Here is a 27,032-nt window from a genome sequence, read left to right on the forward strand (position 1 = left end):
TTCTTTGTCATAGATTCAAAGAAAATGAAATACCTAGGAATATACATAAAAAAAGAGGTGAAGGACCTCTACAAAGAAAATTACAAAAACTTAAGATAAGAAATAGCAGAAGATATTAACAAATGGAAAAACATACCATGCTTATGACTGGGAAATGGAAGAACATGCTCATGGCTGGGAAGAATCAACATTGTGATAATGTCTATACTACCCAAAGCAATCTACAGATTCAAAGCAATCCCCATTAAAATATCATCCTACTTTTGAAATTTGGAAAAAATATTTTCATTTTGTATGGAACCAGAAGAAATCTTGAATAGCCAAAGCAGTTCTTAATAATAAAAACAAACCTGGGGGTAACATCCTACCAGACTTTCAGCTATACTACAAGACCATAGTGATCAAAACCACATGGTATTGGCATAAAAATAAAAACATTGACATTTGGAACCAAATGAAAACCATGAGATGAAACTAATGTCTTACAGCCACCTGATCTTAGATAAACCAAACAACATACATTGGGGAGAAGAATCTCTATTCAATAAATAGTGTTGGCAGAACTGGATAATCACGTGTAAAAGACTGAAACTGGACTTGCACCTCTTATCACCTACAAAAATTGATTCCAGATGGATAAAAGATTTAAATCTAAGACATGAAACAATAAAAATCCTCAAAGAAAGTGTGGGGAAAATACTTGAAGATATCAGCCTCAGGAAAGATTTTATGAAGAAGACTTCCATAGCAATTGCAACAACAACAAAAATAAACAAATGGGACTTAATTAAACTGAAAAGATTCTGTATATCAAAGGAAACAACAACCAAAGCAAACATACAATCTTCAGAATGGGAAAAGATACTTGTATATTATGAATCAGACAAAAGCTTGATAACTAGGATCTATAGACAACTCAAATTCATCAACAACAAAAAAAAGACCCAACAATATATTACTGGGCAAGAGACATGAAGAAAACCTTCTCTAAAGAAGACAGACCAATGGCTAACAAACATGTGAAAAAATGCTTATCATCCTTAATCATCAGAGAAATACAAATCAAAACTACCCTGAGATCATCTAACCCCAGGGAGAATGGCCCACATCACAAAGTCTCAAAGGTGCAAATGCTGTCATGGATATGGAGAAAAGGGAACACCTTGACACTGCTGGTGGGACTGCAAACTAATACAACCTTTTTGAAAGGAAGTATGGAGAATCCTCAAAGGACTCATATTAGACCTCCCATTTGATCCTGCCCCATTACTAGGCCTCTACCCAGAAGAGAAAAAAATCCTTTTATTTTAAGGATATTTGCACCAGACCGTTTATTGCAGCTTAATTTACAATCACCAAAATGTGGAAACAGCCTAAATGCCCACCAATCCAGGAGTGTATTAACAAGTTGTGGTATATGTATACTGTGGAATAGTATTCAGCCACTAACAAAGATAGAGACTTTACATCTTTCGTTATTAACCTGGATGGAGGTGGAACACATTGTTCTTAGTAAAGCCTCACAAGAATTGAGAAAAAAAATCCAATGTACTCAATTCCAATATAAAGGCAGTAGATCAACTAATACAAGGTGGGGGTAAGAGAATGAGGGAGTGGGGAGAGGGTCATGGTGTATGGCACACCTCTTGGGGGTGGGATACAATTATAAGAGGGACTTTGTCTAACAAATGCAATCAGTGTAAACAAATTATTTGTATTTTCAATGAATCCCAAACAATAAAAACAAAAGAATAAGCAGTTGAATGGTGCATTTGGATTTGCACATGCAGCATTGTCAAACACATTCCTGCTTTAATCTAAGCGGGGAGAGGAATCACTGTAACACACCTAAAGACCAGAAGGGTTTCCCCAGGTCGGCCTCAGCTTCCCTGCAGTTCATGTTTTGTTTCTCCTCTATCCACATCATTGAGTGCTGGATGCTGATAAAACTCTTCCATGTCATAATGTAGCCCCCGAGCCTGCACTTTCATGATGTAGTATAGTGGGTAGTGATATTCACTTAAGTTACTTCTATTCTAGAACTCTTCTTGAAAGTCACCAGAAGCCACTATGTGCCACCACACCTAAATTACTTATATCCCCAACTTACCTTTCCCATAGCTGAATCCACAGGTCCCCTAAGGCCACATGCTGAAGGGAATCTTGAGAAAGTTATGAGTCAGTTTTTATCAGGATGGTAGGATGATTTTATTTTGAAAGTTTTACAAAATGATATGATCATTTAAACACATTGCTAGGAACCCTCTCAGGACCTTATAAAGAGCCAATGCATATAAGGAGTTCCAAAGGTTTAACTTTATCAAACTTCTTGGGGGAACCTATCTCCCGACAGTTTAAGATCAACAGCCAGGAGCCTCCACAATAAAAAATTCTAGAAGTGTACCAGCATGGGAATTAGCTCCCTACTAGCCACCTGAGACCACACATCAAAAATGAAATCCCACTATGGATAAGGATAACTAGGAACAGAAAGCCCATTTCTTTCTCAAAATTGTCATCTCAATAAATGAATCATCTTGATTCCTCTCTTTTTCTCACCACTGTGAGAAGCAAGTCCTATGGGCTACACCTCCAAACTATATTACAAATCTACCCACTTATCTCCATATTAATATTACTAACGTTGGTCAGGTCACCATCATCTGTTGCCTGACATCACCCAGATGCCTGTAGCCAGCATCCTAAAAGATCTCATTCTACATATGTCCCAAAGCCATATCTGTGATTCATTCCCCATAAACAAGCCAGGGTGAAACGCCAAGTAATTTTAACAATTAAAATTACTAATCAGGTACTGTTACTTTTTCATCCAAAACAGTGGTTCTCAACCTTCCTGATGCCGTGACCCCTAATACAGTTCCTGTGGGTCGTGACCCACAAGTTGAGAACCGCTGATCTAAAAACTTCTAATGGCTTCCTGTTGTCTCTTGAATAAAATACAATCCATGCTATAGTTTGCAAGGCTATACAAAACTTGACTCCCCCCTACCTTACTAGCTCAAATCATCTACCCTGCATATACCTCTGTCTAATCTAGCCTCAACATCCTTCATGCTCCTTCGATTTGCCAAGATCGCTGCTGCCTTGAAGCCTTTGCATGAGCTGCCTCCCCTTCCTAGGTGCTGTAGCTCCTGCTCCCTCCTTGGCAGAATTGTTCTCAGCAGCTGAAATGTCATCAGGTCTTTAAAAAAAACATTTTGGAAGGTTGTTCTCCCAGTAGTCACTTAATATAAAATTATCCTATTTAGTTTTTCTAATATTCATTATTATATCAAACCATCATTTTTTAATTTATTGTCTCTTCAAATAGAATATATACTGCATAAGAACAAGCAATTTGAAGGTGTTAATTCCTCGAGTCAGTATCTACAGTGTCCAGAATAGTTCCTTGAAAATGCTAGGAACTCAAATCTGCTTGGTAAATGTATTAAAAAAGAAAAGGTGGAGAGAAAGGATAAATCTGATTCACAGAGAATGGGAGCCTTTAAAAGTACAGAACAATGATGACAAAGATGTCAGCCAGAGAATTGTGACATTTCTATGAAAGAAATTGGGAACAGGCCTCAATATGTTGATCAATGTTAGAGAGGCTTTCCTAAGTCTTTTGTTAGTGTCTTCCAGAATCCTGAAAAATGCCAAGTGCCAAGAAGACTGGGCAGAAAGAAAACTGAAAGCTATCGTGCCTTCCAGGGGGGCTTTAGAGGCAATAAGGAGGCAGCCCATGGATTTAAAAGTGCCTGGCTCTGCCCTCTGGGACGCAGACTAGCACCTGTTGGTTTGGATGATGATTTACTGCCCCATTGTCCTAGTAGAATGAAAAAGGCCTCTGCCCTGAAGCTAGGCAGATAATTACTATGAACATCCTTGATGAGACAGACACTAGTAACCCTGTAACTCAGGTGCTCAAAAATGAAGCTATCACACTAAATTCTGCAAAGTATTTCTGCTGAAATACTTTGTTTGGCTTCAGTGACTTTAATCAATTTCCTAACAGATGTCATGCTATATTTAGACTATTAGTCAAATGTTAATCATGAGCCATCTATAATATGTGATTAATTGATTTTTTTCAATTTTCATTCAGATATTTTGACCAGCCAAGAATGTTTTTCTCTAATCAACTCTCATCTCCTCTGTTAGGCTGTACCATTTGTCATGAGCATTTCTGACTATGGACTAAAACTAGATAATATTTCTTATTCTCTCCTTATTTCCCAGAACCTGCCAGGCAGTTGCCTTAGAAATGCTGTAGAATCTTTTCCTAAATGTGTGAGACTGAATTTTTAAAGCCATGCATTGATTATTTCTATTTTTTCAACACTGGTGGATTTTATTATAACAAGAAGATCACGTAAGTATTTTCAGCTCATCTAAGGAATGTCGGAATATCATCTTTTCTCCAAAGAAACCCTTTGGGTTGGGTGATAGTCACATTAAAATATGTATAGCGCCATCTTTTGATAGCAATCACTATGAAAAAAAACTACAATCCCGACGTCCATCCCATTAGCCTTTGCAAGCTTTTTAAAAATGCTGACAATCTGTGGCCCTCTCAAACATAGACTAGCATTTTCCCCCAGTCATCCTGTCACTTGCTTTTTGTTGTTGTTTTTAGATGAGACCAGCTGCCTTGTGATCACTGAAATGTCAGACAAGAAATCATTTTCCACAAGAGAGAAATGTTTAAATATTCTTGGAGACAAAACTCCTACAGAAATCTTTAAAAACCTAAAGATGTGATTCTCTGAGGTACCTGAGTGACTCGCATTAGTATTAATGGTAATTACAGAAGCACAAATAGGAACATATGCCCAGAAAGTTGCTCCTCACCTTCTCTCCAGTTTGTGTTTGTAGCACAAAGACAGCAGCCATTGGCTTGAAAAGGAAAAATAAAAGATGCAAGCAACACTTATCTAAAAAGTATTTGGTCTATGTACAACCACAAATAAATGAAGGAACCTCTCTGGATATTACTCCTCCATATCCCAAGTTAAAGATAAAACAGATGGCTTTTTTCTTCTTTTTTGTAATTCAGATTAATATGAGGGTACACATGATTAGGTTCACATTGTTGTATTTCAAAGACAAAGTTTAGGTTGTAGTTGAGGCAGTTGAGCCTTTCATCCAGGGACTGTACTGTGCACCCTCACAAGGTGTCCATCAGGTGAGAGCTCACCCATCCCCCTCCCTGCTCTCTGTTTCCCTTTTCCTCTTCCCTCCTCCCTCTCCCCCTTTGAATACACTTGTGATATTCCCTGGCATGGGCATCTGGTTGTTTTCTATTAGATTCGTATTAGTATTGAGGGCATTGGATACTGGCACTTTCATTCTTGTGTTACTTTACTAAGAAGAGTGTGTTCCAACTACAGAACTGGATGACTTAAAAAAAAAATCAGCTAAAACATTCTATGATGTGGTCTGTTATTATTATGTTTAGCAGTTAACTGTGTCAAATAGAAAAACATGTGTAAATGAATGTCACATCACCTTCTTATCACTAGTAAGGTAAGATTTTTTTCTCCTCCAAAAAAAAGGAGCCCAGGAGAGGTGGAAAGAAGAGTACATAATTTCTTCTCCAAAACAGTGAGGGAGCCTGGTGTTCCTCTTTATGGCTCTGCAGGAGATGCTAAGGGTAGTAAGGAAATAAATAAAGTCACTTCTTTTTTACAATGAGATAAATTTTAAAACCATAGTGGTTTAAAACAATCTAAAATATATCTTTCTAGTTTGGCCAGGTACTTATATTTGCATAGATTTTTATGTTGTTTAATCATTATCCATTGCTTAATAAGAAAGTACAGTGTTCTTATGGTTTTATAAAAATATACACAACATTAAGTTCTTACTCTAAGAATTTTAAGGGAGCAAACAAAGAATTTTGGACATAAATCTCTATCTGAAAATGGTTATATGATTAAAGATAAATGAGGATTTAATATGTATTCATACACATATATAATCTATTCTCACTAATCTTCTTTCAAGTGAGAAATTACATCATCATTGACAAACTTCAAGGAAGAAATATCGTTTTTAGAGAAAAGGAAATATGGATTTTTCAGATATAAAAAGGAAAAAATGCAATGTCCAAAGAGGATAATAATAATCACTCCTGGGCTGAGCTGTGTAATATTGAGCAATGGTACTACAAACATCTAGACATTCAATAAATATTATTTATTTATAAGAAATATCTGTGAAGTGCCAAATTATGGATTATATGTGAATTTAAGGTCAAAATAAAATTCCAGTATCATTTATTTTAGAGACACATAATGCTCTCAAACTATCAACGGTTATGTATGAAGTGTGGTTTTCATACAAGGAGGCAATGTTTTGGATTAACATGCTGGAATTTATATATCCAAATAGGAATGGTCTTTGAAGAATTTTCTCGGACTCTATGTATACATCGTCCAAAGGTTCCATATTTTTCAAAACACTTCTGGAATACTTCTGAATTTCTTTTTCTAAGAGGTCATAAATCATAATTTATTTGGGGGAGGGCTCAGATTTTACCATCCTTTTTAATCATCAAGTTCAACATTTTTCTCTAATCTATGGATTTAGTACCAAAATAAAATTAAAAAAAAAAAAAGCTTTTGCCATCACTGAGAATATTCAGAAAATAGTAAACTAGGCTATGAAGGAAGCAACAAATCATAACCTCAAATGGTCTATGAGTGCATTTCCATAGATACCTCCAGGTGTAACCATTTGGACTAAACCCTACTCAGCCTAACCTTTCAAAGCCCGTTCTGTCACTTCACTATGGCGTTGCGAGCAGCTTACCTACAATAGACAGAATGACACTGCTCAAAAGAAGCAATTGTTCAAAATGAATGTATAAAAAATAAAGTAACTCACTTGCCACCACCTAATATTGATTTTTATGATTCCTGAATGAATCAGTCAGAATCAGAGAAGTCAACGCACACCCAGTTGGGATTTTTGAAGGTAATTCAATGAAAATTTATGGAGACGTGTCAAGAGGCAAAGGAACCGGAAAGAGATGTTAAAGCTCACTTGCATTAGGATGGGTGCGAAGCCATCACTCCTGTAGGCATGAGCAGGAAGGAGGAGAATCAGCAAGACCTGGGGTTTGGGAAGAAGTCAGAGGAGCCCAGTGCTGAAGGAGGGAAGCAGACGGAAGAAATGTTTCAATCTCTATCTCTCTACTTCTACCCTCTAAACTTCAGGGCCAGACTGGAAACCAGAAGCCAGTGTGATCTGATGGTGAGTCTGGAGGGGTTAGCACTCAGCACAGACAATGGGGTACAGACCCACCCAGAGGACACCAGAGCCGTGCAGAGGGCAAAGAAACTAAAAAGGAGACTAAGGGTCTATTTTTTGTTTGTTTTTGCCATTAATTGATTAATTAATTCTTCCATTGACTTAAAAGGTTAATCTAATAGTTTTCCTGTACCAGGTACTATTGTGGGTTATAAAAGTGAATTAAATTTAGTCCTTATCCTCAGAGAGCTTTAAAAGATAGACATTTGCACAAATAACTGTGATAGAGCAGAACAGGACACAGAATGGTAGTGTAACTCTTGCATATCCTTGGCGTCACCTCTCTTGTTATGTTTCTTTAATAATGAAAATCTCAATGTTCCAGAGCCACAGTGTGCTTAGTAGAAAATCCAGTCCGCTCCCCCAAATTTCCTGCCTCTAAATATTACCATAAATCTGTAGTGCTATTTATATGCACAGCTGAAATGCCTGTTCAGTTCCCCTGCCAACAAATTCTGGATAATACTGTCCTTGATTTCTTGTGATCTAAAGTAGTCCAGAGGGGTCCCTGCAAGTATGATAGGAGCTGCTGCCTGTGGCTCTCCAGCCTTTGTACCCTTCCATCTGTAAAACACCCACCCTTGTTAAATGTCCCTGGCCATCAATCTGAGTGCCCTCCACATACATTTTCCTGTGCTGTTGCTGAACTCCTTGGGTTAACCTCCACACAGGCCATGATCTACATCCTGGACACTAAACACATCTCCTTCAAACCACTGTTATCTAGTGCTGTTATGTCTCTCATCACAAGGAAAATTAACCCATGGTCATGAGCAGCATTTTCAGAGGCAATTCTCACATAGGGACACCAGGCCCCTAGCCTGGTGACAATCTTCCCTCTTTGTACTAGTGGTTTCAAATAATGCTCGTGTATGTCCTAAAAGGATCTCTAAATAAAGTTGTCCTCTCAAATCTTTTGAAATAGCATCTAATTTTTTTCTCTGTGAGTTGCAAAGAATACTGGCATTTTGTAAATATTATTATTTAAATATAAACCTGTTGACTTGCAGTTCTGCTCATGGTGGAGTCCACTGTATTGAATTGAAAGACACCAACAACAGGCATCCATACTGCCCTTTGCTTTGTGAGAATTTCCTACTTCAAATAGTAACAGCAGAAAGCAGCAGTCTTTCTGGGCTGAAGAAAAAAAGGTATTTCTAAGTTCATAAATAGAAGAAGAGGAGAATGAAAATAAACAATATTTGAAGAAATTTCAAGTTTCTAGCATATTCAAGGCCTAGCATATATTCTGTTTTAAACAAAAGCATTAAACTACAGATTCAAGAACCCCTGAGAAAGTAAATGCAAATAAAACCAAACAGGTACATCACAGTCAAATTACTAAATGAAAAAAACAACAGGCAAAGAAAGAGAGAAAAGCACTTATGGCTGAAGACCAAAAATTAAACTGAAAGCTAACTTTTCAGCAAAGACTACAGGCCAGCACAATGTAATAGCATCTTTCAAATGATGCTGAAAAAACAAACAAACAAAAAAATCTGTCAATCTAGTTACTCAGAGCTCACATGTGTTGACAATGAAAGTAAAATAAAGACACCTTTACAGAGAATTAGTTGCTAACAGACCTGACTATAGCACATATTAAAGAGAGCTTTTGTTTAAAAAAAAATAAAGATTACTTCAGGTGAAAGCATGGAACTGCAGAAAGGGATGAAGAACTCCAAAAATGGGAAAATACGTAGTAGATATATATTTACATGAGCTGTTTAAAAGCACCAATAATAAAAAAATGACATTGATTTTAAAAAGTAAGCAAATTTAAACTAAAAAACAACACAAAAGAAAGAAGAAGATGTGGAGTCACACCATTACAAAGTTCTTGCATTGTTTAGGCAACAATAAAGATACTCACCTACAAGGCAAACTTCAGCATGTGAAGGATGACTTTTATAATCCCCAGTGAAATTTCCAAAAGAAAGCTAAAAGAAAATATAAATAAGATCATAGCACAAAAAAGTGTAATAAAAAATATGATTAATTTAAAAGACAAGAGGGAATTAATGTGTAAAGAAGATATTAGTAAAATAGAAAACAAGAACTAGCAACATAATAGGCTTAGATCCAAATATAACAGGTACTACATTAAATGTGATAGCATAAAATTCCAATTAATAAACAAAGATTGCTAACAGGGTAAAAAAAAAAGTAACACAATCATGTGCTATATGAGACATATTTGAAATAAAGCACTGACAGGTTGAAAGTCTAATGATAAAAATATATATACCTTGCAAATATTAACCAAAAAGTAGATGGTGTGACCAATTTTCTTTGACACAAAAATATTACTACAAATAAATAAATACATTTTAGCTGGGTGCAGTGGCTCATGTCTGTAACACCAGCACTTTGGGAGGCCAAGACAAAAGGATCAGGAGGATTGTTTGTTGACATAGGAGTACAATAATAGCCTGAGCAATATAACAAGACCTCATTTCTACAAAAAAAAATAGAAAAATTAGCTGGGCATGGTGGTGATGGCTATAGTCCTAGCTACTCAGGAGGCGGAAGCAAGTGGATTGCTTAAACATGGGCATTTCAGGTTGCAGTGAGAGCTAGATGATGCCACAGCACTCTAGCTTGGGCAATAGAGTAAGATCCTGTCTCAAAAGAAAAAAAATGCAAAAAAAATTTAAAAGGTACATTTCATAATAATAATAAGGTAAGCTCAATAGGAGGAGGTAATGTTTTATACGCATTAGATAACAATAATTTATAAAACCAAGAAAAGAAATATACATTCCCAAATTATACTGGGAAATTTCAATACATCCTTTTCTGTAACTAATAAACCATCAAAAGTTAATCAGAAAAATATGGAATATATGAATAAAACTACTAAACAAACATAATCTGAATATGGATCACTGTACCCAACATAAGCAGGATAAAAATGCTACTTATGCACAGATGAAATGCTTTCCAAAATATTCCTTATACTATGTCACAAAGCAAGTTTCCACATTTACAAAGGGCTGACATCAAACAGAGTATGTTCCCTGACCACAATAAAAATAACTAGAAAGTAAAACTGAAAGACAGGTTGTCAGAAAGAAGTTGCTATCCAAGAATTGGTGTGACATAAATAGCTACACTTCAGCAATAGAGCAAGCCCGGAGCTCACAGATATGGTGTTCTCCACTTAAGCATAAACAATCTCACAGAAAAACAGTATCAGACAAGGTTATTCTGAGACCATGACAGAATGAGACAAATTAAGATCTCTTCTTAGTGTGGTCTAAACATAGATGAAAATATGATCAGTGTGCATGCAGCCAAAAAATACCAAACATCCCTCATGTCCAGCTAATTTGAATGATTACTGATTCTTTACCAATTACAGCTGCAAGCTTTCTCTGCTCTGACATATCTACAGATGAGATTTATTGAAATAACAAGAGAATTGTCTTTGTTCTCTGATAGCATGTAATCTAGAGTAAACTCTTACCTCCTTCAACCCTCCCCCACATGACTAAAACATAACAATGTTATAGTTTCCCTTTCTAACTATGTCCACAGTTCCTCATAGTATAAATTCTCCCTTTGGTGAATTGAATAATAAATCCAGCTTGTTCAACAACAGATGTATACCTGGTGGGTTTAGCTGGATGACATGGACAGTGGAAACACTCAAATTGGTAATTCATCACTCCATTTCTTAATAGCCATGGACCAAAGACAAAACAATAATGATTTAGAAAATATGTTAACTAAATGATAGTAAAAATGCTATATCAAAATACTTTGCATACAGTTAAAGGTATTCACAGAATTAAATATATGATTCAGAAACTCCCCTTATTAATAGTGCGAATTGTATTGGCACATCCAGTTTAATCTCTAAAATAGTAGATGATGCTTGTAAGAATCAACCACACCCTGTATAACTGAGTCAATAAACATTGTACAGGGCTGTGCAAACTGACCTCCCTGTAGGTAGGTGGTACTTGCCAGAAGTAACAAGCTCCAGTGTTCTTTTGGGTACCTGTAGTCAATTCTAACCTGTCAGGAGAAGCACTCAAATACTCTAGGTCAGAGGTCCTCAAACTATGCGGCCTGCCGAGGACATTTATCTGGCCCACCAGGTGTTTTTGCCTCCCTGCCTGTCCTGCTTAGCAGCCGACTCATCCTGGGCCGCAGTGCACATGTGTGGAATGTGTGCCAACTCTCTGATTCTGCTCCTTCTCTCTGTCTCTTCCCACCCCTCCTTCTCTGTGTCTCTCCCTGCCGAGTGTTCTTGCTGTCCTGCTTAGCAGCCCACTCATTCCAGCCTGCAGTGCGCATGTGTGGAATGTGTCCCACACTCCCCGACACCCCTCCTACTCTCCGACTCCTCCTCTCAGTCTCTGGGGTAATTGGAGAGTCACTAGGTTGCCTGCTGCTGCTTAAGGACCGAGGTAAGAACAAATTAGGATTTATTATTTTTTTTAAGTTAAGAGGTCTATTTTTTTTTTTATTTTGCAGTTAGTAGGGCCTTTTTTGTGGTTAAGGGGGGCCTTTTTTCCTGAAGTTAGGAGGTCTTTTTTTTTTGTTTTGCAGATAGAGGGTGCCTTTTATTGAAGTTAGAAGAGCCTTTTTTTTAAGTTGATTAGTTGGTTGGGGGTGGTTTCTAGAGGGGTTGCATCACAGTGATAAGGCAAATAGTCAGCACTAAGTGCTAATGCAGATTGTCAGTGCTCAAAGGTAATGCAAATGGTCAGAGCTCAGAGGTAATGCAAATAGTCACTGCTTAGTAGTAATGATAATTGTAAGTGCTCAATGTTAATGCAAATTGTTAGTGCTAAGTATTAATGCAAATTGTCAGCAGTCAGTGTTATCACAAATGGTCAGCAGTCAGTGTTAATGCAAATGGTCAGTGCTTAGTGTTATCACATGGGGACCCCAAACTGGTAATCTGCCTGGGGCCCCAGGGGAACTTAATCCAGCTTTGCAGATAGCTGAGGAGTAGGAAACCCAATTTAATTGACAGTAAGTACCATTTATATTCTGATTGCTATTCAGTTGTGTATGATGTTGTATGTTGTGTGCTGTGTAAGCCCCAGTTCACACTGTTGCAATCTCTGAGCAGTGCAAGTTCAGCCATATGCTTGTATAGCTGAACTCACATTAGATTCAGAAAAAGAAAGGCACACATGCCTTCTTTTTTCCTGCAGTGTGTCTTCCCACGTGATCAGATTGCTGTGTGAGTTCACAGATCACAGTGTGGTTCACACAGGGTAGTATGAACTGGAAAGGTGGTGGAGGAACCGGCTCTGTAATCGTGCCTGTTCCCACACCACACCAGTGTGAGCCTGAGGTAAAAGTGGAGTTCCACCATATGGGCACTGGCAAGACTGAAATGACGTGGACTGGCAAGGCTGCCTTGATGGGCACTGATCAGACTGCATTGATGGGCAGTGCAGTCTGTATGTCTCTGTGTGGGCAAAGTTATTGCTGGTATATTGTTTTTGGAGCACTGTGTGTGTGTGTGTGTGTGTGTGTATGTATGTATTTTACCAATAGCAATTTGGAATCCCTAGGAAACATGATATCAAGAAAAAAAGTTGATGCAGAGTGTAGGATATTCAAAGAACAGTGGACTTATGATTACTTTTTCATGCAGTACAAGGAAAGAGTTGTGTGTTTGATATGCCAGAATATAGCGTCTGTGTTGAAAGAATACAATTTGCATCAACACTATCAAATGCAACATAAAGATAAATATGATTGTTTTGTCAGAGAAGTGAGAAAAGATAAAATATTAAAACTGAAATATATATTGACAACTCAGCAAAATACTTTTGTGAAGCAGAAACAGCTAAATACTTCATCACTGAGAGCAAGTTTTCAAGTTGCCATGCTAAAAGCATGTACTGGCAGACCATTTGTGAAGGGAGAATTTGTTAAAGAATGCCTTCTTTCTGTTGCCAAAGAGATGTGTCCAGGGAAGGCTAATTTATTTAGTACAGTGAGTCTTTCAGGACCCTCAATTACACGATTGAAGAAATGGGAGACAATTTGCATCAGCATTTGCAAAACTCTGCAAAAGAACTTTCCTAATTTTCCTTGGCACTTGAAAGTAATGATGTTGGTGATTCTGCACAACTTCTAATTTTTATTCGTGGGACGAATGACTATTTTGAAGTCACAGAAGAGCTTGCTGCACTGTAAAGCATCAAAGGAACAACTACAGGACAGGATATTTATGAAAAGGTTTGCCAAACTGAGAATAGTTTGGAGCTGGACTGGGCAAAACTAGCCAGTGTGACAACTGATGGTGCTCCTAGCATGGTGGGGTCTAAGAAAGAAGTAATTGCTAGCATTAACCAAGAGATGGACAAACATAACCATTCTCATCCAATAGCCATTCACTCCCTCATCCACCAACAAGCACTGTGTAGTAAATCACTGAAGTGGGACTCTGTTATGAAAACTGCGTGTTAACTTCATTAGAGGTAATGCATTAAACCACAGACAATTTCAGGAATTTCTGTATGAGCTAAATGTTGCCTGTGAAGATGTTCTGTACCACACAGAAGTTCATTGGCTGAGTTGAGGGAGAGTTTTGAAACATTTCTATGACTTACTTCCACAGATTACAGCTTTTCTACTTTCAGAAGACAAAGAAGTACCAGAGCTCAATGATGCAGAATGGAAATGGCACCCTGCCTTTCTGACAGCTGTAACAGAACTACTCAACAATTTCAATGTGCAACTTCAAGGAAAGGGGAATCTCATCTGTGATATGCAATCACATGTGAAAGCATTTGAAGTAAAATTAGGCCTCCTCATCAAACAAGTGAAGAAGAAAAATTTCTGCCACGTCCCCATGACTCAAAATCTGTTAGCGGAAAATCCATTGGTTGCATTACCAAATAAAACATGTGTGGATTCACTGGAAAAGTTGCAAAAGGAGTTCCAATTTAGGTTTAAAGAGCTTCATCTACATGAACAGGACATACAGCTTTTCCATAACCCATTTTCTATTGACATTGAAAATGTGGATACCATTTGCCAAATGGAACTGGCTGAACTACAGAACTGTGACTCTCTGGAAGATGCATTCAAATCAAGCAGTCTTCCTAATTTATATGCATCTCTCCCCTCTGAGACATATCCTAATCTCAGGAACCATGCACTCAAAATGGCAACCATCTTTGGCAGCACTTATGTCTGTGAACAGATTTTTTTCCAGAATGAAACATCTGAAATCTCCAACCAGATCTAGACTAACTGATGCACACTTGCATCACTTGTTATGACTAGCAGTGACAAATATGGAACTGGACATTGACCATCTCATTAGCCAAAAGCAGGCCCATAGTTCCCATTGAAATACTGGTAAGTTTGTTGATTTAACTTTATTTGTTCTTCATTTTAAATATTGTATTTGTTTCCATTTGTTTTTTTACTTTAAAGTAAGATATGTGCAGTGTGCCTAGGAATTTGTTCATAGTTTTGTTGTTGTTTTTTTTTTAACTATAATCTGGCCCTCCAATGGTATGAGGTACAGTGAAATGGCCCCTTGCGCTAGAGCTTAAGGAATTGAAGGCATCAATAAAGAAATGTAAAGATGCAGTAGAAGGTATCAATAATAAATTAGACCATGGCAAAAAAAGAATAGCAGAGCTAGAAGTTAAAAGTCTTGCCCTAATCCAGGTAGTTAAAGAGACAAAAAAGAAAAGAGAAAAAGCAGAACATATACTCAAAGTATTTTGGAATTTCACAAAGCATTCAAACACACAAACTATAGGTATCCCTCAAGGGGAAGAAGAATGTCCCAAAGAAATGGAAACCCTACTGGAGGATATAATAAATGAAAATTTCCCAAGTTTCACTAAAGAGTCTAAAACACTCCTTTTAGAGAGATGTCAAACCCTGGGTAATCTCAACTCAACTAGAGCATCTCTGAGACACATTGTAATGAATCTGTCCAAAGTCACGACAAAAGAGAAAATTCTGCAATCAGCCAGGAGTAAATATCAAACTACAAGGGGAGATCCATCAGAATGACAGTGGACATTTCAGGCGAAGCTCTCCAAGCCAGAAGAGAATGGTCATATGACTTAAACCTCCTTAAATAAAACAATTTTCAACCCAGAATTCTTCATCCTGCTAAACTAAGCTCCAAGATCAATGCAGAAGTCAAATATTTTACTGATATGCAAACATTGAGGAAATCCACCACAACAAGACCAGCTCTACAGGAAATACTTAGACCTTATTTTCCATACTGATCATCACAATGGATCACCAGCAAAGTAAACATCCAGAAACTAAAGGACAAAACCTAGTTTCCATAATGACACAAAGGATAAAACTAAACAATAACTTTCACAAAATAACATGAACAAAACTCCGCCACACTTATCAATTCTCTCAATAAATATTAATGGCTTGAATTCTCCAATGAAGATGTATTGATGGCTGATTGGATGAGAAAACACAGGCCATCCATATAATATCTCCAGGAAACACACCTAACCTTGAAAGACAAAACAAGACTCAGAGTAAAGGGATAGAAAATAATATTTAGGTAAATGAAAATGAGAAGAAAGGAAGGGTTACAATTCCCTTTTCAGAAGTAAGTGGATTTAAAACAACTAAAGTTAAGAAACACAAAGACGGCGATTTCATTCCTGTCAAGGGAATAATATTACAAGAGAACATTTCATTTCTAAATATTTATGAACCCAACTTAAATGCTCCCAGATTTATGAAACAGACCTTGATTAGTCTGAGAAATATTACATCCTATCACACCATAATAGCTAGGGACCTTAACAACCCTCTGGTAGAACTGGACAGATCCTCTAAGCATCAAAAAAAAGAGCAAACAATCCCATCTACCACTGGGAAAGAGACACAAACAGAACCTTTTCTGAGAAAGACAGATGAATAGCTAACAAACATGATGGAAACTAAATAACCTTATGCTGAATGATAGCTGGGTCATAGATGAGATTAGGAAGGAAATTGCCAAATTTTTGGAACAAAATAATAATGAAGACATGAATTATCAGAACCTGTGGAATACTGCAAAGTCAGGCCTAAGGAGGGAAATTTATAGCGTTGCAAGCCTTCCTCAAGAGAACAGAAAGAGAGTAAGTCAATAACTTAATGGGACATTTTAAGCAACTGAAAAAGGAAGAACATTCCAACCCTAAACCCAGCAGAAAAAAAAAAAAAAAAAGAAATAACTAAAATTAGAGCAGAATTAAATGAAATCGAAAGCAAAAGAGTTATTCAAAAGATGAATGAATCAAAAAGTTGTTTTTTTGAAAAATTCAACAAAATTGATAACCCTTTGGCCAACCTAACCAAAAATAGAAAATTAAAGTCCATAATATCATTAATCAGAAATGACAAAGGTGAAATAACAGCAGACGCCTCAGGAATTCAAAAAATCCTTAATGAATACTACAAAAAACTTTATTCTCAGAAATATGAAAATCTGGAAGAAATTGACCAATACTTGGAAGCATGCTAACTTCCTAGACTTAGTCAGTTAGAATTGGAAATACTGAACAGACCTATATCAAGTACTGAAATAGAATCAACTATGCAAAATCTCCCAAAAAAGAAGAATCCGGGACCAGATGGCTTCACATCAGAATTCTACCAAACCTTTAAAGAAGAATTAGTACCTATATTACCTAACCTTCTCCAAAACATAAAAAAAGGAATACTTCCTAACACATTCTATGAAGCAAATATCACCCAGATTCCCAAACCAGGAAAAGACCCCACAAGAAAGGAAAACTGTAGACCAATATCTTTAACGAACATAGATGCAAAAATATTCAATAAGATCCTAGCAAACAGAATCCAGCAACACATCAAATGAATTATACACCATGATCAAGTGGGTTTTATTCCAGGGTCTCAAGATTGGTTCAATATACATAAATCTATAAATATAACATGTCACATAAACAAACAAAAAATAAAGACCACATGATTCTCTCAATAGATGAAGAAAAAGCTTTTGACAATATCCAGCATCCTTTCATGATCAGAACACTTAAGAAACTAGGTATAAAAGGAACTTTTTAAAAACTGATAGAGAGGCCATCTACAGCAAAACCACAGCCAATATCATATTGAATGGAATAAAATTGAAAACATTTCCACTCAGATCAGGAACTAGGCAAGGTTTCCCATTGTCTCCACTGATTTTTAACCTTGTAATGGAAGTGTTAACTATCACAATCAGGCAAGAGAAGGTGATTAAGGGTATACAAATAGAGTCAGAGGAGATCAATCTTTCACTCTTCGCAGATGATATGATTTTATACCTGGAAAATCCCAGGGACTCAACGACAAAACTCTTAGAAGTGATCAGGGAATACAGCAGCATCTCAGGATACAAAATCAATACTCACAAATCAGTAGCTTTTATATATACCAACAATAGTCAAGCTGAAAAAGCAGTGAAGGACTCTATTCCCTTTACAATTGTGCCAAAGAAGATGAAATATTTGGGAATTTACCTAACAAAGGATGTGAAAGATCTCTACAAAGAGAATTATAAACTCTTGGAAAATAAATAGCTGAAGATGTTAACAAATGGAAAAACATACCATGCTCAGGGCTAGAAAAAAAATCAACATTGTTAAAATGTCCATATTACCCAAAGCAATTTACAAATTTAATGCAACCCCTATCAAAGCTCCACCATCATGCTTTAAAGATCTGGAAAAAATAGTACTTCATTTTATATGGAACCAGAAAAAACCTCAAATAGCCAAGACATTACTCAGAAATAAAAACAAATCAGGAGGAATCATGCTACCAGACTTCAAACTATACTATAAACTATAGTGATCAAAACAGCATGGTACTGGCACAAAAATACAGAGGTAGATGGTAGATGCATGGAACAGAATTGAGAACAAAGAGATGATCCCAGACACTTATCATCATTTAATCTTTGGTAAGATCACCAAAAATAACAACTGGGGGAAAGATTCCCTATTTAACAAATGGTGCTGGGGAGAATTGGCTGGCGACTTGTAGAGACTGAAACTGGACCCACACCTTTCATCATTAACAAAAATTGACTCTCACTGGATAAAAGATTTAAACTTAAGACAGAAACTATAAAGATTCTTAGAGAGAGTGCAGGGGAAACACTTGAAGTAATTGGCCTGGAAGATACTTTATGAGGAGGACCCCCTAGGCAATTGAAGAAACACCAAAAATACACTACTGGGTTCTGATCAAACTAAAAAGCTTCTGAACAGCCAAGAACACAATAAGTAAAGCAAGCAGACAGCCCTCAGAATTGGAGAGGATATTTGCAGGTTGTGCTTCTGACAAAGGTTTGATAACCAGAATCCACAGAAAACTGAAACCTATTAATAAGAAAAGAACAAGTAATCCCATTTCATTGTGGGCAAGGGACTTGAACAGAAGATTCTCTGAAGAAGATAGGTGCATGGCACACATGAAAAAAATGCTCATCATATTTAATCATCAGAGAAATGCAAATCAAAATCACTTTGAGATATCATCTAACTCCTGTAAGAGTGGCTCACATAACAAAATCCCAAAACCACAGATGTTGAGATGTGGAGAAAAGGGAACACTTCTGCACTGCTGGTGGGAATGCAAGCTAATATGTCCTTTTTGGAAAGAAATATGGAGAATACTCAGATATCTAAAAGTAGGCCTGCCATTTGATCCTGCAATTCCTCTACTAGGTGTATATCCAAAACATCAAAAATTACTTTATAACAAAGACATTTGCACCAGATTGTTCATTGCAATTCAATTCATAATAGCCAAGTCATGGAAGAAGCCCAAGTGCCCATCAACCCATGAATGGATTAATAAATTGTGTTATATGTATACCATGGAATATTATGCAGCCTTAAAAAAGAAAAAAGATGGAGACTTTACCTCTTTTATGTTTACATGGATGGAGCTGAAACATATCCTACTTAGCAAAGTATCTCAAAAATGGAATACAAAAATCCAGTGTACTCAGTACTATTAAACCAGTTTACGATCAATCACACTTCCATATGAAGAATAGATCACAACTGGGCAGTGCCTGTGGCTCAAAGGGGTAGGGCGCCAGCCCCATATACTGAAGGTGGTGGGTTCAAACCCATCCCTGGCCAAAAACTGCAAAAAAAAAAAAAAAAAAGATGGCAATTGTAGCCCAAGATGAGGAGGGAAGTGGGGTGGGGGGTATGGGAGGTGAAGTGGAAGGTCAGATCAAGGGAGGGTGAATGGTGGGATCACATCTATGGTGCATAATGTAAGGGTACATGTCATATTTGTTACTATAGAGTATAAATGCCTCAACACAATAATTAAGTGTAATGTAAGCACTCCTAATTCTATATGAAATCAGCACATTGTACCCCATAAATGCATTAATGTATACATGATATATGTGTTTATGATTTAATAAAATAAATAAGTAAATAAAAGTATAAAATGCTCATCATCATCCGAGAAATGCAAATCAAAACTACCCTGAGATATCACCTAACCCTAGTAAGATTAGCCTGTATCACAAATTCCCAAAGCTGTAGATGCTGGCATTGGATGTGGAGAGAGGTGATCACTGTTAAACTGTTGGTAGGACTGCAAACTAATACAGCCTCTTGGGAAGAATTATAAAGAATCATCAAAAAACTCAAATTAGACCTTCCATTTGACTCCACAATCCCACCATTAGGCATCTACCCTGAAGAAAAAAAAAATTATTTTATCATAAGGAAATTTGCACTAGATCGTTTATAGCAGCTCAGTTTACAATCACCAAGATGTGGAAACAACCTAAATGCCCACCAACCAAGGAGTGGACTAACAAACTGTGTTATATGTATACCATGGAATATTAGTCAGCCATAAAAAGATTGTGATTAAACAGATTTTGTATTAACCTGAATGTGGTTAAAACCCATTCTTCTTTGTAAAGTATCACAAGAGTGGAAAAGCAAATATCCAATGTGCTCAATACTAATAGGAAGCCAGTAGATGATCTAATTCATGCTCACATAGGAGTAAAACTCAGTTCAATTCAATGAGGAGGGAGAGTGGGGGAGCGGTTGGTGTGCTCCCACTTAATGGGAACCACGTAAGGGTGTATGGCACACTTCTAGGGTGTGGGACACAACCACAAGATGGACTCTACCTAACAAATTCACATATCGTTATCTGGTTATTTATACCCTCACATTAACCTGAAATAAAAAATAAATAAATAACCCTCAAGTGGAAATCAAGCAGGGACGGTGGTGGGGGTTTGGGGGGAGGGTATGGAGAAGTTGATGGGGGGGAAATCTATTCAATGGGTATAATGAACATAATGTGGGTGGTGGGCACACTTTTACCCATGACTCAACCATTAAAAATGTGACCTATGAAACCAGAAACATTTGTACCCCCATAGTATTTTGAAATTTTTTTTTTATATTCCTCTTGTTTTCTTTTTTTTATTTTTTTATTAAACCATAACTGTGTACATTAGTATGATCATGGGGCACCATACACTTGGTTCATATATCGTTTGACACAAAGTCTTACTAGCAGTCATCGTACAAAAAATTCCCTCTGGTTATTTGCTAGGGGAGAGGAAAAGCAACAGTTTAAATTTGCTCCCTGTGTTCTCCAAAACAAAGGCTGGCTCTCCAGGGGAAACTAGCAGAGCCTATATAACCTGGAGTAAGGAAAATGAGTTAACTCCAGCCCATAGAGATTTCCTGTGGAACATAAGGGGAGGAAAAATAAAAGATTAAGAAATGCTATTGATGTTCACAATCCATGACTTCAAGTCTATAAAAACATAGAAATAATTATATGATTATAGAACACTTTCCCTCTTCAACACCTTATCAGCACACTGTGATAGGGCTTCAGTTTAATAACAGGGTTATAACTAAGAGAACTGTAAGGCATAGACAATTTAGGAAGCCATTCTTTGGAAAACCCAAAGAGATAAGAGAGAAGAAAAAAAAATAAATTGAAAGGACCTAGAGGAAACTAAAGCTTCTGGCCCTACAGCTCCAAGACACATTAAACACAGCCTAACTCCTTGCTAGCTTAGCATAAACCTCATACCTTATCTGATTACTTTAGTTATTATTCTTATTAAAATTCCATACCATGTTTAATTTTCAATAAGAAATGTAAAGGCTGGCTCAGTGCCTGTCACTTAACCGCTGGGGTGCCAGCCACATACACTAGAGCTGGTGGGTTTGAATCCAGCTCGGGCCTGCCAAACAACAAGGACAACTACAACCAAAAAATATCCAGGCATTGGGAAGGGCACCTGTAGTCCCAGCTACCTGGGAGACTGAGGCAAGAGAATCACTTAAGCCTAAGAGTTTGAGGTTGCTGTGAGCTGTGATGCCACATTTCTCTACCGAGGGTGACATAGTGAGACACTGTCTCAAAAAAAAATAAAATTTTAAGGCAAGAAAAAACTGTCTGAAAAGACAAACATCAAAACCAGATTCAAATATGACATAGATTTTGAAATTATCACATGGGTATTTTATATACCTAAGATTAATATGTTAAGTACTTTACCTATGAATATAATAAAAAAGTAGACAAGCATACAGGAATGGATAGATAATGTAAGCAGAGAGATGGAAGGTCTAAGGAAGAATCTAAAGGAAATGCTGGAAATCAAACACATAGTAATAAAATGAGGTATCCCACTGATGGGTCTTTTGTAGACTAGACACAGTCAAGGAAAGAAGAAGTGAGCTTGAAGGTATAAAAATACAAATTGTCAATCTGAAAAGCCAAGAGAACATAAGAATGGGGATAAAAGAGAAATAGAATACCTAAGAACTGTAGACAATTACAAAAGGTATAGAGTATGCCTTATGGGAGCCCTGGGTGGAGAAGAAAGAGGAAAAAGCTCAGAAGAAATATTTGAATAAATAATGGATAAAGATATTTCGAAATTCATAATATACACCAAACCACAGATCTAGGAAGCTGAGAAAAAGGCAAAAATGATAAATGCCAAAATTTTTACACCTAGTCATATCATATTCAAACTACAAAAAACTAAATATAAAAAATAAATCTTTGGCTCAGTGCCTGTAGCTCAGCAGCTAGGGTACTAACCACATACACTGGAGCTGGTGGGATCGAACCCAGCCTGGGCCTGTCAAACAACAATGACAGCTACAACCAAAAAATAGCTGGGCATTGTGGCAGGTGCCTGTAGTCCCAGCTACTTGGGAGGCTGAGGCAAGAGAATCGCTTAAGCCCACGAGTTTGAGGTTGCTGTGAGCTGTGACGCCACAGCACTCTACTGAGGGCATCATAAAAATAAATAAATAATAAATAAATAAATCTTGAAAAATACCCGAGAGGGTAAAAAATTTCTTACTTATGGGAGGAAAATGATAAATATTACATTGTACTTTCATCTGAAAGGATGTAAACAAGAAGAGGATGGAGTGAAATAACTCAAGTGTTAGAAGAAAAGTTGCCACCCTAGAACTCTGTGTACAGCAATGTTATTCATATGTGTATAAGAAATAAATGTTTTCTCAAACAAACAAAAACTGAGGTCATTTGTGACTAGCAGACCTGCTTTGCCAGAAAAGTTACAAGTTCTTCAGAGAGAAGGGAAATTATACAGGTCAGAAACTTTCATCTACAAAAAGAAAATAAAAGCATCAGAGAAGAAATAAAAGAGAGTAAAATATAACCTTTTTTTTTTTTTTTTTAGAGATAGAGTCTCACTTTAGAGTGCTGTGGTGTCACAGCTCACAGCAACCTCCAGTTCCTGGGCTTTGGTGATTCTCTTGCCTCAGCCTCCCAAGTAGCTGGAACTACAGGCGCCCGCCACAACGCCCGGCTATTTTTTTGTTGCAGTTTGGCCGGGGCTGGGTTTGAACCCACCACCCTTGGTATATGGGGCCAGTGCCCTACTCACTGAGCCACAGGCACTGTCCCTAACTGTTTTTCTTATTTTTAATTGAACTGCTGGATGATTGTGTTCAATTGTAATAACAGTAATGTATATAGATAAGTAAGAGGAATGATAACAATCATATAAAGGATAGGAGGGAGGTATGTAAAAATTCTCAATGTTGCTAATCATCAGGCAAATGCAAGGCACCTACACTACTTAAGGAGCAGGGTTGTATTATCTGCAAGTGAACATAGATTAATTGTAAATATATATTACAAACTATAAAGCAATCACTTAAAATTTGAAATTGAAGTAAAATCAATAAACTAACATTAAAAAATAAAAAGAAGTCATAAAATGATCACTTAAAATTAGTGAAGGTAGAAAAAAGAACAAATGCAATGAACAAAAAATACAACATGTTGCCTATTACAACATGATAGATATTAATAGATGTTAATCTAAGTTTATTGACAGTCACTTTATATGTGTGTGGCATAAATATAAAAATTGAAAGACAGAGGTGACAAAAGTAGATCAAAAAACAAGACCCAACTCTAGATGGTCTACAAGAAACCCACTTTAAATATAAATGCACCAGATAGTTTGAAAGAAAAGGAATGAAGGGGGGAAATGCTACCAATAATCAAAAGAAAGCCAAAGTAGCTATATGACTCCTAAGTAAACAGACTTCAGACTGAGGCAAATAATTCGGGATAAATGCAAGCATTGCATAAGGGTAAAGGGGTTAATGCTCCAAAAAGGCCTGACAGTCTTTACTGTGTATTTACCTAACAGCATAGCATCAAAGCAAGACAAAAGCTAATATAACTGCAAATAGAAGGAAAAGAATCCACTCTTTAGATAGAGAAATGAAGAATTCCCTATCACTAATTGACTTAACTAGCAGGCAGAAAGTCAATAAGGACAGAGTGGAACTGAACAGACTATTGATCAGATGGATTTAATTGACATTTAGAGAATACTATATCAAAGCATAGCCAAATGTATGTTCTCCAGCTCAGACGGAACATTAAACTTCTATTTTAATCAAGAGAGACCACATTCTGGGTCATACAACACACTGTACCATAGTTAAAAGAACAGATATACAAAGTATTCTGTCAGACCTCAATAAAATCGAAGTAGAATTTGATAATGGAAAAACATCTGGAAAAATCCCAAAATACTAGAGATAAAACAACACACTTATAGAAAACACTTGGGTGGAGACGCCGGGACCAAGTGGCAGCGATTCGATCATCTGAGCTGCCGCTGCCGAAAACAGGCCCTCAAAACAGATAATATGCATTTTCAAGGCTTTTCGCTATGTTTCGGTCTTCTGTTCATCTCAGTTAATGCAGAATTTACGGATGATGGTGTTGAGATGGAAGACTTTGATAAAAATTCAGAAGAGATTAATGTTAATGAAGGTGAACTTTCCTCAGAGATTAAATATAAGACACCAAAACCTATAGGAGAAGTATATTTTGCAGAAACGTTTGATAGTGGAATGTTGGCTGGGTGGGTCTTATCAAAAGCGAAGAAAGATGATATGGATGAAGAAATTTCTCTATATGATGGAAGATGGGAAATAGAAGAGTTGAAAGAAAACCAGGTACCTGGTGACCGAGGACTGGTATTGAAATCTAGAGCAAAGCATCACGCAATATCTGCTATATTAGCAAAACCCTTTATTTTTGCTGATAAACCTTTGATAGTTCAATATGAAGTAAATTTTCAAGATGGTATTGATTGTGGAGGTGCATACATTAAGCTCCTAGCAGACACTGATGATTTGATTCTGGAAAACTTTTATGATAAAACATCCTATACTATTATGTTTGGACCAGATAAATGTGGAGAAGATTATAAACTTCATTTTATCTTCAGACATAAACATCCGAAAACTGGAGTTTTTGAAGAGAAACATGCCAAACCTCCAGATGTAGACCTTAAAACATTCTTTACAGACAGGAAGACTCATCTTTACACCCTTGTGATGAATCCAGATAATAACATTCGAGGTATTAATTGATCAAATAGTTGTAAACAAAGGAAGCCTGCTAGAGGATGTAGTTCCTCCCATCAATCCTCCCAAAGAAATTGATGATCCCAATGATAAAAAACCTGATGAGTGGGATGAAAGAGCAAAAATCCCTGATTCTTCTGCCATCAAACCAGAGGATTGGGATGAGAGTGAACCTGCTGAAATAGAAGATTTAAGTGTTACTAAACCTGATGGCTGGCTTGATGATGAACCAAAATTTATCTCAGATCCTACTGCTGAAAAACCTGATGACTGGAATGAGGACATGGATGGAGAATGGGAGGCACCTCGTATTCCTAATCCAGCATGTCAAGTTGGGTGTGGAGAATGGAAACCTCCCATGATAGACAACCCAAAATACAAAGGAGTATGGAAACCTCCAATGATCGATAACCCTAACTACCAGGGAATCTGGAGTCCTCGAAAAATTCCTAATCCAGATTACTTTGAAGATGACAGTCCATTTCTTCTGGCTTCTTTCTGTGCTCTTGGGTTAGAACTTTGGTCTATGACGTCTAATATCTACTTTGATAATTTTATTATCTGCTCAGAAAAAGAAGTCGCAGATCACTGGGCTACAGATGGTTGGGGATGGAAAATAATGATAGCAAGTGCTAATGAGCCTGGTGTATTTAAACGGTTAATGGCTGCTGCTCAAGAACGCCCATGGCTTTGGTTGATTTATCTTGTGACAGCAGGGCTGCCAATAGCACTAATCACTTCATTCTGTTGGCCAAGAAAGAAAACATATGAAAACACAGAGTATAAAAGAACTGACATATGTAAACCACAAACAAAGGGAGCACTAGAACAAGAAGTGAAGGAAGAGAAAGCAGCCCCAGAGAAGCCGATAGACTTAGAAGAGGAAAAAAAGCAAAGTGATGGTGAAATTCTTGAAAAAGAAGAGGAAGGTGAACCTGAGGAAAAGAGTGAAGAAGAAGCTGAAATCATAGAAGCTCAAGAAGAAGGTAATAAATCAAGTAAGTCTGGATCAGAGGATGAGATGAAAGAAGCAGATGAGAGTGCAGGATCTGGAGATGGGCCAATAAAGTCAGTACGCAAAAGAAGAGTACGAAAGGACTGAACTGTTCTCAAGTATTTGTGTTTCCTGAGAAAGATATTTGGCATTCTAAAGTCAGTGTGCCAGAACTGAACTTGAATCAACCTGCACTTCCGTTTCTAATATCTAGCAACGTTATTCTTTCAGCGTTTATTTTAGTCTTTCTTTTCAGGGAAGGAAAAAGTAACTTTAAAGTTGCCTGGTCTTTGAATTTAAAATAAAAGTGGCATGTTACATATCAGATTTAAGAGATTATTATCCTTAGAAGTTAAACAGTTTAGAAGTTTGGAGATAGTTTTGATTTGTACAGAGCAAAATAACATGTAGAAGCTTCACTGCTATTGAAAAAATCAGTTATTGGAATTCCCACTTTAAATGGCTCTACTGCAGTATAACTGGCAGTTCTATAATAAAAATGAGAGTGTGTTCTATTGTGCAGAGCTAAAAAAAAAGAAAACACTTGGGTGAAATTAGAAGTCTCAAAATAAATTAAAATATGTTGAACTACATGTAAAATGAAACATTTGATAAAAGTTATCAAAAGTTGTGAGATTCAGCAAAAGCAGTGCCTATAATGAAATTCATAGCATTGGAAGTGTGTGTTAGAAAGGAAAAGAGAAAAAAGATTTAAAATAAGCTACTGAAGCCTCCATCTTAAAAAGCTCCCCCCCACAAAAAAAGAGCAATGCAATCCCAAAATAATGAAA

General features: G+C 36.9%; 1 protein-coding gene across 1 annotated transcript; it reads left to right on the forward strand.

Moving 5' to 3' along the window:
- Window positions 1-24,450: 24,450 nt before the first annotated feature.
- LOC128572706 (calmegin-like) lies at window positions 24,451-26,724 on the forward strand. The gene is given in 2 exon segments (XM_053572757.1): window positions 24,451-25,232; window positions 25,234-26,724. Coding segments are annotated over 2 exon segments (1,827 nt in total). The 5' UTR covers window positions 24,451-24,521; the 3' UTR covers window positions 26,350-26,724.
- Window positions 26,725-27,032: the final 308 nt, after the last annotated feature.

The sequence above is a fragment of the Nycticebus coucang genome, chromosome 20 (genome assembly GCF_027406575.1).
Source record: "Nycticebus coucang isolate mNycCou1 chromosome 20, mNycCou1.pri, whole genome shotgun sequence".
In the NCBI taxonomy this organism is placed as follows: domain Eukaryota; kingdom Metazoa; phylum Chordata; class Mammalia; order Primates; family Lorisidae; genus Nycticebus; species Nycticebus coucang.